Source organism: Papaver somniferum, chromosome 9 (assembly GCF_003573695.1).
Source record: "Papaver somniferum cultivar HN1 chromosome 9, ASM357369v1, whole genome shotgun sequence".
Taxonomy (NCBI): domain Eukaryota; kingdom Viridiplantae; phylum Streptophyta; class Magnoliopsida; order Ranunculales; family Papaveraceae; genus Papaver; species Papaver somniferum.
Window position 1 is genome coordinate 189,660,346 of NC_039366.1, and position 11,960 is coordinate 189,672,305.

Consider the following 11,960-nt stretch of genomic DNA (forward strand, 5'->3'; position numbering starts at 1 on the left):
ACCATAAAACAATTAAGGGGGAACAAATCTAACATTAATGACACTCCCAAGTGCTAAGATGTTAAATAATTAGTAGTTGTATAGTACATACTACATAGAAAGAAAATTTGGTTCTTTCTTTGATAAGTACTTAGAGCTAGATTATAAGCACATCTATTAGGCAGAAATACCTAATATCAATTAATTAACTACTCAAACTAGTTCTAATTAATTGGGATTAATAGCTCAAGTTGTACTATTACTATAAGTTGTTGTTTTCTCACTTGTAATCCCACATTGGGATTATAGGTTAACAAATTAGTTTAACTAAGATGACGTTGATAATCACTTTGGGTTTGGGTCTTGGTTCCCTTTTTTTGAAAGAGAAACTTTGGGTCTTGGTTTTGATGTAGGTTAACCTTTTTTTTTTTTTTGTAATCTATTTATTTATTTATGTATTTTGGGTTTCGAAGTTGGTATTTTTTGTCTCACACTCTTCATTTTAATATGTATCTTTTTCTAAGTCATTATTTTCTTACAACCAATAAGTACATTATAAAATATTGGGTTTTTGTTTGCTTTATTATATTATTTAGATAAAAAATCAGTAAAAAGAAAATATGTTGGCTTTATGATCCAATGAGATCTCTCATTGAGAAGTTGGCTCTGACTATTAGACAGGAAAAATATTAGAATATATTATATTAGGGCCTAAAAAAATTGGCAGAAGACCTACTGGTCCTTCTCTATGCTATTAATTTTTATTTAGTTATTTGAATTTTTTGGCTTTTGATTTTTATATTTTAAGAGCTTTTACATATCCGAGGGTACGTTTGGATCCTAATATAGTCGTGTTTCAACCAATGTAGAAAATTTCGGATCTTGGTGTTGTCCCGGCCAAAACCCAGAAAACTATATCCCGAAAAGATTTTCATTGAAATCTTGAAGTTCTTATTTTCACATAAATCAAGCATTTGCACACTTTACCTATGTTTAACAAAACATGCTAATTTTTCGAAAAAGTAAAGAGAAAAAAATATTGAGTTTCTTAGAACTAGATTTGATTTTTATTACTAACGTTTTCGTATGTTAAACTTATCTCGGCTGCAACTCGGTGGAATCTTGCAAGTTTTTCGGTCAAATCTCGTCTCACTGAGATTAAGGGCTTGTCTCTCGGCAAGTTTCTCGATCAAATCTCGTCGCGTATATCGGCTCGACCATGGAACGATACCGAGATTGACTACATTGTGTCTTGTCTTGAGACTTTGGTTCAACTAATGTGATTGGGTTAAGTGGCTCATTCTCATAGTTGATAAGTTTGTTATGTATTATATGCAAAAGTTACCGTATTAATCGGACCAGGTAACATGGTCGTATCACTATAACCTCAAATCAGTTATGTGAATTTTATGAGTCCGTCGTAATATAGTTAATCTCGATCGAGATCTAGCTGAGACGAATCACTCAATCTCGGCGAAACGAGATCTAGCCGAGACGACTAAGATTTAGCAGAGGCGCCCAAGATCTCATTGAGATGAGTTCACGGGTCGAGGGGTAATATGAAAATCTTATTATAGAAAATCAAATTAGTCCAAAAATATTCGGTTTTCTTTATGTTGTGTGAAATTGTGAATCACATTACGACGGGGGAATTCAAATTAGTCTATTTCCTCAATATCTTCATCAACTACTTGCTTAACTGGTATAAAATTTGGAAACAAAGACTATGAGAATGTCGCTAGATAAAGCTGTCAAGGTGTCCCTGACCCGACCAAGATGAAATCGATATCTTAGATTCACTATATTAGCCTGCCAAATAATTTACCAGTCATACGAAAACACAAATTGTTTGGTCACTTAATTATCCCCATCTTAGTTTAAACCTAACCGAGTCAAGCTTTTCCAAACCACCCAACTAGTTTAAACCTAACTAGTTGGGATATTAGTTAGTTTAAACCTAACTAGTTGGGATATTAGTTTCATCCCAACTTTTCCAATAGTTTTACAAATATTGCTAATCATGAAGGCATTCAAACCCTAGTTATATACTAGCTAGATTGGACACCAAACCACCGAACTGTATGTTTATTATTGGTTGGATTATACATATACCTACTTCATTTAAATTATAAAATTGTAGGCAAGCCAAACAATATTGTATTAAAAAATCTTTTTGTATTATTCAACCTGTGCCGAACTTGTATAAGTAAAACGAATTATACACATTACGGATTATGCCGAACTATGAATCACTGGCAAAATTTAACCTTTATTATCAATAGGTGTTGATAAGGGCTTCATTGTTGTGATTTGGTCGATGATTTTCATTTTCTTCGCTATCATTACTGTGTAATGTATTTCTATTGCTCTTGCTTATTCTAGTTATTAACATTTATCTTTGCAACGATGTGGAGCTTGTTACCACGGACGGAATAATTTGGATGGCTATCGAACGACTCTAAAAATGGGAAGTTCTGGTTCTAATAAATTTGCCCTAAAAAAAAGAAAGTAAATAATGGTTTTTGACCAATTTCCAAATTACCAACCAAACAAGCCTTTGGATGCCAAATCTCTGCCTTCTAAATCCGACTCTTCAAGTTGAGAAAGGGGGGGGCAGTCTCTCTTCCTCTCGTGTTGTTAGAAATGATGAGAGAGAGATATTATTAAAATAAAATAATAAAACTTGGTTGGCAATGGCAGGAATCCTATTGTTCTCCATAAATAGAAAGATTCTTTCTTTCCTCTTTAAGTTATTAAATATTCGTTTTCTCCCCTTTCTTTTTCCCAAAAGTCAAGAAGTCGGACACTTCTTTTGCAACTAGAGAAGAGAAATTAGGGCACCGCACCGTAACCCGTGTGGACCAACTCATGTGCACGCGTGCAACTTGGTGGGAGGCTGTTGTCACGAGTGACCCTAAAACTGATTAACTATTTAAGAAATACAATGTCTCTTGATTAATATCGATAATCATAATCAAAGCCGGTGTTAGAAAACTAAGCTCAAACCATTTGACAATGTAGAACGAGATAGAGTGGAATCGACCGTCCGAATCAGCAGAGGAGGAAGGAACAGTGTTACGTTGAATCAACTTTCTTTCTAGGCTGTTAGATGCGGGTCCCTCCAGTTCACAACGTGGGGGCCAACAGTTTTCCAAGTTTTTGTAGTGTCAAACCAAGGGAACAACAAATCTCGGTGGATCAGTGTGAGTGCATGCATTTCATTTAGTGGATCTCTTTAATTTTTTTCCAAGTTATTAATCGAAAAATTCTTTTCTTTCCCAACACCAACTATAATATAACTACCATTCTTGAGAAGAGAAAACTATTCTAAACCCAATCTTGTAGAAGATGCAATTTAAAGAATTATGGTATGTGATTCGAGTGAATAATAATCTTTTTATCCAAATAAAATAGGGCTTAGAGCGTCCACAGTGGACGACTAAACCCAAATATTTGATTCAGTGGACAGGCGTAGTGGGACGGACTATCGATCAAATTTTGATCAAAGACTAAAATCCAGATTAAATTTGATCGCCGACCAAGACCAAACCCAAATATAGTCAGGCGTTGATATAATCCCGCCTACACAACGGGCGTTGATATAATCTTTGCCATTCATCGCGCGTTCGTATAGTTAACGCCTGACTTCCAAGCAGGGATAAAGTTAACGCCTGAATGGGGCGTTGATATAGTGTGCGCTCAAATTCCAGGCGTTGGTAAAGTTAACAACTTGCTAATGCTTTATCATTCAACCCAGCTAACTTACCCTTTTAACATCTGTTGTTATTAACCCACTAAAACATGACACCTCCCTAATTAACTATATAAACGCCCAACATTCGGGCGTAATCTCTATAAACGCCCCATTTCAGGTGTTATCTTTAGCAACGCCTAATTCCAGGCGTAATCTTTATCAACACTTGACGATCAAACAAACTTTATATCAACGCGCGACCAAATTTACTTTCCCCCGTTACGCCACACGACAGACTAAACCCAAATTTTGTCTTTTTTTTTTAGTCTTTGGTCTTTGGTTATACTCGCACCACTGCAGTTGCTCTTACACGACCAAATTGTTCATTCTCATGCAAATTCAACCTTAAACATTTGTATCTTAAAAGGTATAAGTATGGTATAGTGGTAAAGTTGTTGGATAATGATATATATCATTTCATCTCAAATGTGAATGAAATGAATGAGCACAAATTTCATTTTCTTGAAGTCTACACGAGAAGTAGTGGTGGGGGCGAGGCACGTATAGAACAGTACCTTAATCAGATCGTGGTGATGCCCCCACACACTTAATGTCTTACTAATAGAAATCATTAAACAACATTAGAAACCTCAAAAAGTAGCAAGGGCGGGGTTTCGCTTTGGTGATGGGGGTATTAATTAGAAGAAGGTGTCTAATCAGAATTTAAATCCTTGTATTAATAATGAGTTTTAGTGGTAGTAGGCTTTTGGTGAAAGCAACAAAACAATGGCAATCACAATTCAAAAGAATCTTTTCTTGACGAGTAAAACCTCCATTAAACAAAAACAAAACACACATAATTGATTCAAACTTTTAGATGAGACGTCCGCATCGGCCCGACTCCTCATGTTCCAGCCTTGCAGCCAACACCAACTCTTGTTCGTACACCAACATACACTTTGGAAATGCCGTCGCAATCCGAAAGCCATTGACTCGGCATTCTTTTCTATCTCGCAACCATAGGATTTCATTTTCACCGATTCTTATTATTATGGGATTTCATTTTCACACCCATTTTGGCATCCATATCAGTTCCAGTCCAATCAGAGAAAAATGAGATAGCGCTGCTGAAATCCAACAGCCCACAGACACACACACACCCTGGCCTTGGTAGATTGTGTTTTCGACAAATGAATGATGATGACTCCAAAAGAGATGTCGAAACGTGGCACTACTCGAGTGTTGCTTTCATTGTCCATGACTCCCAAGACGTGTCCGCTTATTATTTGCCGCCAACGTAAGAGAATAAAAAATGACAAGAATATAAAACAAGATCTCATTGCACAGACAGTACAGCCAATTGCGTTAATAAAAAAAAAATCATGCTCGGAGTTGCATAGTAAACCATGTAAAAGAAACAAACAAACAAACAATTAATTGGGCTTCCATAAATATGCCTCTCCTGCCACTTGGGAATCTGACAAACACAACCCATGATGCTAAAACACTACTAGGCTATGGATCTCTCTTCATCAAATTGTAGTAATGCAGAGAGAGTCAGATAATAGATGCAGGTCATGGCAATTGATGGGTCCACTGCTGCCATCAAATGGATGCCTAGTATTGGAAAAAACAACAATCAAAACAAGAGCATGCAATGAATTATTGTTCCAACCAAGAAGAATGATGGACACAACTTGCTACAAACAATTGTACTGAGAGTCAAGTTTCTGTTACCCACAAAAACATATGATAATGGACAAAGAAACTTGCAAAATTGTGGTGTTTTCCCGACTTTTGTGGGAGAGTAATTTGTAGATAAGGTATAAGGTATGGCAAAAGATTGTCTCAAGGTCTCCCATTTTTTTCCGTTGATGGTCTAGGGTCGAAAACTGCAAGTATGAATTCAAAGTCTACCAGTTGGCCTAAACAGCTAGCCGTTAGTAACTAGCTAATTATGTTAACAACAACTAATTATCTTAGGTCATTTTCCATTAAGATATAATTATTCGTAAAAAATAATCTAAAATATTAGTACCATTACTAAAACATATCATTCCGATACTGGACAAGGAAATTACAACACTTCAAAGCCGTAAGTATAGCCGATTCAACATGAATTATGATCTACTATTTGTTTTTTTGTTGTTGTTTTTTTTGTTTATGCAACCAATCCAACCAGGGCCGTCTTACAGTATTTGGGTACCTTAGGCGACAAATAAAAATTGGGCCTTTTTTAGACTACTGAATAACCGATGCATTACACAAAAATATTTACCTGATAGCATAAAAGACATACCTGATAACACATGATGATATGAGTATAATATTACCAAACATTTATCATTTTGTTCAAGAAGATACAATACTAGTAATGGACGTAAAGATCGACCTTTTCGCATTTACGGATGCGAACTCATTTATAATACTATCATAGTCAATACTACTTAGCATATCTGCTTCAATGGATAACATCGCTAGTCCGTTTAATCTTTCTTGAGACATCGTTGATCGAAGGTAGGATTTGATCAACTTTAACTTCGAAAAACTTCTTTCTGCAGATGCAACTGTAACAGGGATTGTCAATAAAATTCTATATGAAATAGACGCATTTGAATAGAAGCCACCCATATTTGTTAAGAAACTCAACACGTCAATAGCCTTTTTTGTTTCGTTAGGCAAAAAACTTCGCAAAACCTTCAACTCCGTATATAACTCATCCCCATTGATATCGAATTCCATTTCATAGCTTAGGTACTTTTCAAGTTTCACACAAGAATTCCGTAAGGTACTATCATCAAGAGACCTTAATTTTTCTATATTAAACAAAAATCCATAAGTTTCCTCGTATGCTTGAAATTGTTTAAACCTACGTTTGAGAGAAGAAATAACCTGGTCCATTATAAAAATGAAGTATTCAATTCGGAAGGATTCCATACCTTGCAGCTCTATTAAGGCATCTCGTATTTCGGGAGCTTGAAATCGGATTGCTTTGATAGCTTCTATATGACTCTCCCACCGAGTATCTGATAATGGTTTAACCGTAAGACCTTTTACATGTTTCTTAAACACCGTCCAACGTTTTGTAGATCCTGAGAAGAAGTTATATATATGTTGCACCACTTGGAAAAAGGAGACTGCTCTAGGACATGAACTGGCCATATCACAAAGTGCAAGGTTAAGACTATGACAAGCACATGGCATATAAAAAGCTCGAGGATTTACCTTTAGTAGTCTCTTTTGCACCCCTTTATTCTTTCCGGTCATATTAGCTCCATTATCGTACCCTTGCCCTCTAACATTACAATTTTATCTTTCACATGACGTGCCAACAATGCGATTAATTCATTTTGGATTGAAGGACCAAGATAATGATGATAAACTTCATGGTTTTTAATACGTCGAAGATGTTCTTGCATTACCAAATCGAACTCGGCAATCATATCAAAATTCTAAATTTCTAATTAACAACACAATTCAAGATAAATTCATGTCAAAATTCTAATTAACGCCTAAACCCACGATTGTTAACTGTTGGTTGTTCCTTAACCTCCTTTTTACAATCAAAATTTATAAATACCCCAAATTTTGGTTCACAACTCTCAAACCCTAACAAAATTACTCAATCATTAATCATTCAAAATTCTAAATTTGCAAGAGTAAGTTAATATTACCTTATGAGACACAAATAGATCATAGATGATGGATGATGTTGGTTGTGAATTTTTTGATCGAGATGATAAGATCTGATTTAGTGTTTCTGAAAGATAAAGAAGAGGAAGGAAGTTGTGCCTGTTGTCCTCGACTCCTCGTGGAATTAAAGAATTTTTTTTTTCCTTTGACGTATGTATAGGTAGTATGACCCAACCTTTTTGGGCCCCCTAGCAAATTGGGCCCTAGGCAGCTGCCTATACTGCCTTGTGTATAAGCCGGCCCTGAATCCAACCCATGGCTTTTTTTTGTAGTCCATCTATTGTTAAGCTAGGCCCAAGTATGTGGAGTGCAGCAAATCCAATTATAATGAATTAACATTATTAATAACTAGTCTACACGCACGCGCGATACGCCTGCCGTTCCGTTCAATAATTTCTCAATAGAAAAATCGATTTAGACTATGAATGTGTATATCATATAGTTATTTTGCTTTATAATTTGACCTAGATATATAGGAAGGTCAAGATTGAATTAACTTGTTTTATAAACTTTTAACACATATGATAAGAATGTCTAAGCGAGATCTTCCCAATCGTACTTTTAACACAGTTGAGAAGCTGTAATTAATCTCAGAATGAGAATCTGACCACATAAAGACCATTTAAAAATTCACCTTCAACGTTATTCTACCATTAAGAACTTCCAAATAGTATTAGCATTCTGGCGTGTTTTTAGATGAGCTTCGCTTTTGGTCTCCGTCATCGAATGACGTTTTGTTTTAGCCAAAATTCGATGGAGCTGTAGTGGAGCATCTGTTTGTCGTGCATCAAGTAGATTTTCCTTTAGTTCTGTTACTACCAAAATTTTGAGGCATTAAGGAAGAAATTTTTCCGCATATTTTAGCATAAAGCTCCAAAATATAACCATGCAACTTCCTGTAATGCAACTTGACTTAAATGCAAGAATGGGACATTGGAAGGTAAAACACTAACCTGATGATAATGGGTGATGATTTATCATTTTAGCTAAGTTAATTTTTGAACGTATAAAGAGGTTGTGTATAATCTTACCTGCATTTCCTATTTGCAACTGAGCTGGAGTAAATTGGCAAACTCCAGGATGAGACATAGCCATTACTAACACATCACTACCTGTAGTTCCTTGGGTATTTGCACGTTCAATTGGATAAAAACCATGAAAGGCCAAGTACTACCTAAATGACACAGTTAACATCATGAGAAAGCTTAAAGGTAATGCTGCTGCTTTAGATATAATACCCGTTACTTCGAAAACTAAGCTTACTACAATTTAAGTCTTGGCAGTCGAATGGGTGGTGTGAAAAATCAGACCAAAAGTTAATAACCCAAAGTAATAATGGGAACATAAATGAAGTTGTTACTTGTTTGTAATGTACACACAAAACCTCAATCTTATTCAATAGAATAGTCTGATATACTCGGAAACAGGCTCATCTGATAAGATGTTAGTTGGCATCCCAACTGCTTAAAACACTGAAGTTTTAAATTGCAAATTATGTAGTAATTTGTTCTCCTAAAACTTAAAAATGGTAGTTCAGTAGGTAAGGTGGACAAGAAATAAATGTTACTTGCAATATTGGTTAATAGTCTTGTATATCTCTTTGCAAGTTCACCTTCGTCTCTATGTAATTTCACTTAGTGTATGACAGTTAACCATGATTTTGCTTCCCTTCAGCCTTTTCCGTTGCAGTTAATTCGCGAAGTCGCGCTAGCTCAATTAGTCTAGAACTTTTACGGAAAATCGAAGTGCTTACCCTCGGTTATTAGTTCTGCATCGAAAACATAAACCAACTGTAATAAAGCCAAGTTACAAAAACATCTAATGAATTATCACAAATCATTTTGTTATTCTTCTTAGGAATTTCTACAAACAGCTAGAAGCCAATTATTGAATTTAGTCGATTTTTTTTCCTAATAAAATAGAAATCAAAATGAATTATCACAAATCATGTTAAGGGTGTATACCACATACCGGTAAATCAACGAAGAGGTCTTAACGAGTTCAACCATTAAAGCAACAGAGTAATTCGATCAAAAACTGAAACAAAAAAAAACATCTCGTAAGATTCGTATATTGAATACAAATAACAAAACCATACCGAGACGAACAACACCAACTATAATTTTCCCTTAAATAAAATCGATAACTAAAAATCCAAAGAAGCAGAATATCAAAATTACCCAAAAGAAAACCCCAATTCAAATTTAGGTTTGAAAAATCCGACAAACTCGAAGTTGGGGATGAACCCAAAATTGCAGTCGTATACTGAATTATGCTCCAAAACTCAACGGGGGAGGTAAAGGGTTTTCTTTGTCTATGAGGAGAAGTTCGTACTGCTTAGGAAGAGAGAAGATCAGAGAATAGTGTTAGTCAGGCCACTGACTCAGCTGCACCTTGTCAACAAAAACAAGATAAGCATCATCAGGAGACCGAGTAACTAGGAGGACTCATAAGGCTACGGTTACGCTCAGTTACATCAGAGTTTTGAGTCTGTTAAAAGTCTTTAATTTGATTGAGTCTGTAACTGCATTTTGCAGTATCTTTTGAGTATAAATATAACTCTAATCTCTGCACATTAAGTGTGGAAGAATTTCACCCAAACTTCATCTTCTAGCTTGGTATCAGGCTCAAGATCCAACCTCCGGCTTCCGCGCCTTTTTCTAAAAACACATATAAAAAAAAAACAAAAAAAACTCAATGGCTGAGGCTACAACTACTCTACGCCAGGTTCAAATCCATCACCTTGTTACCTTGAAACATACTGGTACTAATCATGTACTGTGGAAAGCTCAGTTCAAGCCTATACTGAAAGGCTATGACCTCACAGGTTTTATTGATGGATCAAAAGAAAAACCACCTAGAACTCTCCCAGAAAGTGAAGCTGTTAACCCTGCGTTCACTGCTTATGAGCACCAAGATTCATTAATCGTTGGTTGGCTTAATTCTACCTTAACTCCTGAGGTTCTAAGTGTAGTTGCAGAACTAGAGACTGCACAACAGATATGGGACACCTTGGAGTCTGAGTTTGCTCCAAAAACATTTGCTCACCAGATGAACTTAAAGAGACAGCTACATAATATGCACAAAGGTAATAAGTCTCTGAAGGTGTATTTAAATGATGCTAAGCGTTTGTTTGATCAACTTGCAGCCACAGGATACACCGTACCGGCTCATGAGAAAAAGCAATCCATTTGCAATGGGCTGAATTATACCTATGACCCTATTGTTACTACTCTAAGTACTGCTGAAACAATGGACATATCAACCTTCATAACTCATCTTCTGACTTTTGAGATGAGGTTAGAACATCAACTATCTCAGGTGCAAGAACCAGTTGCAAACTATGTCAGCTCTTCCTCATCTGCTAGCAGACCTGCACCTAGAGGAGTTCAACATACAACGAGAGGACCACCTCAGCCAAACAATAATCGTCGGCCTCAACAGCCTCCTAGAAATTCTGGTACTAGCACAGTCTATTGTCAGATTTGCAAAAAGCGTAACCATACTGCCGATCGATGCTGGTTTCGCTATGACAGAGTTGATCAACATGCTGCAAAAACACCAGAGGCTTATATAGCCTTACCAGGTGGTCAACCAAATGGACAATGGGTAACTGATACTGGAGCTACCCATCATCTAACTCGTGATGTCAACAACATCTGCATACCTCATGAATATGAAGGCACAGATCAAGTTAGAGTAGGTAATGGTAATGGTATGGAGATTGCGCATATTGGTAACGCAACATTCACTCATAATTCACGATGCTTTATATTAAATCAGATCTATCATGTGCCTAAGATTAAAACAAATCTTTTATCTGTTTCCAAATTTTGTAAGGACAACAACGTAATCTTTGAGTTTCACACAAGCTTTTTTCTTGTGAAGGACAAATGCACAGGGGCAGTGCTGCTAAAGGGGAGGAATGAAAATGGGCTCTATGTTTTCAATGGCGTAGGTGATATTCATCCATCACACAAGCCTCAGTCTTTTCTCTCAGCAAGTTTACCTATTTGGCACCAGCGCATGGGTCATCCCATGCTAGGAACTGTTTCTAAAATAATTAGGACTTACTCTCTTCCTGTTTTGAATAAGACATTCGATTTTTGTCACTCTTGTCATGTTAGCAAGAGTAGAAAACTTCCCTTTTCTCTTAGTAATGCTACCTTTGATACTCCATTGAGTTTAGTTGTTTCTGATATATGGGTTTCTCCACAACTATCAAGGAATGGTTTTCGATATTATCTGTTGTTAATGGATGTCTTCTCTCATTACACATGGGTTTTTCCAATGGTTCATCGTTCTGATGCTTACAATATCTTTGTTCATTTTCACAAACAAGTTGAGAATTTAACTGGTCACAAAATGAAAGTTTTTCAATCCGACAATGCTCTTGAGTACAAACGAATTACCTCTTATTTAAATACTTCAGGGATTCAACATAGGTTTTCCTGCCCTCACACCTCGGCTCAGAATGGTCTTGAAGAACGTCGTATAAGACATGTCACAGAGAGTGGTCTGGCTCTTCTTTTTCATGCTCATTTGCCGAAAGACTTTTGGTCTGATGCTTTTATTACTGCCTGTTATCTTATTA

General features: G+C 36.2%; 1 protein-coding gene and 1 long non-coding RNA gene across 2 annotated transcripts; both read right to left on the minus strand.

Annotated features, from left to right (window-relative positions):
- Positions 1-5,969: 5,969 nt before the first annotated feature.
- On the minus strand, positions 5,970-6,979 carry LOC113308303. The gene is made up of 2 exons (XM_026556785.1): positions 6,613-6,979; positions 5,970-6,489 (listed from the first exon to the last, which is right to left on the minus strand). The coding sequence occupies exons 1-2, from the start codon at positions 6,938-6,940 to the stop codon at positions 6,026-6,028; spliced, it is 792 nt and encodes a 263-aa protein (XP_026412570.1). The 5' UTR covers positions 6,941-6,979; the 3' UTR covers positions 5,970-6,025.
- Positions 6,980-8,738: 1,759 nt separating this feature from the next.
- LOC113307681 lies at positions 8,739-9,868 on the minus strand. The gene is made up of 3 exons (XR_003339232.1): positions 9,547-9,868; positions 9,338-9,403; positions 8,739-9,134 (listed from the first exon to the last, which is right to left on the minus strand). It is a non-coding gene; the product is annotated as an uncharacterized LOC113307681 (long non-coding RNA).
- Between the last annotated feature and the right edge of the window lie 2,092 nt (positions 9,869-11,960).

Excerpts from the sequence above, each read along its gene's own strand:
- LOC113308303 (XM_026556785.1), bottom strand. The coding sequence starts at position 6,940 with ATGACCGGAAAGAATAAAGGGGTGCAAAAGAGACTACTAAAGGTAAAT. Across the intron at positions 6,490-6,612 it reads TGCCTTAATAGAGCTGCAAG|AAAAATTAAGGTCTCTTGAT; the intron begins GTATGGAATCCT and ends TGTTTAATATAG.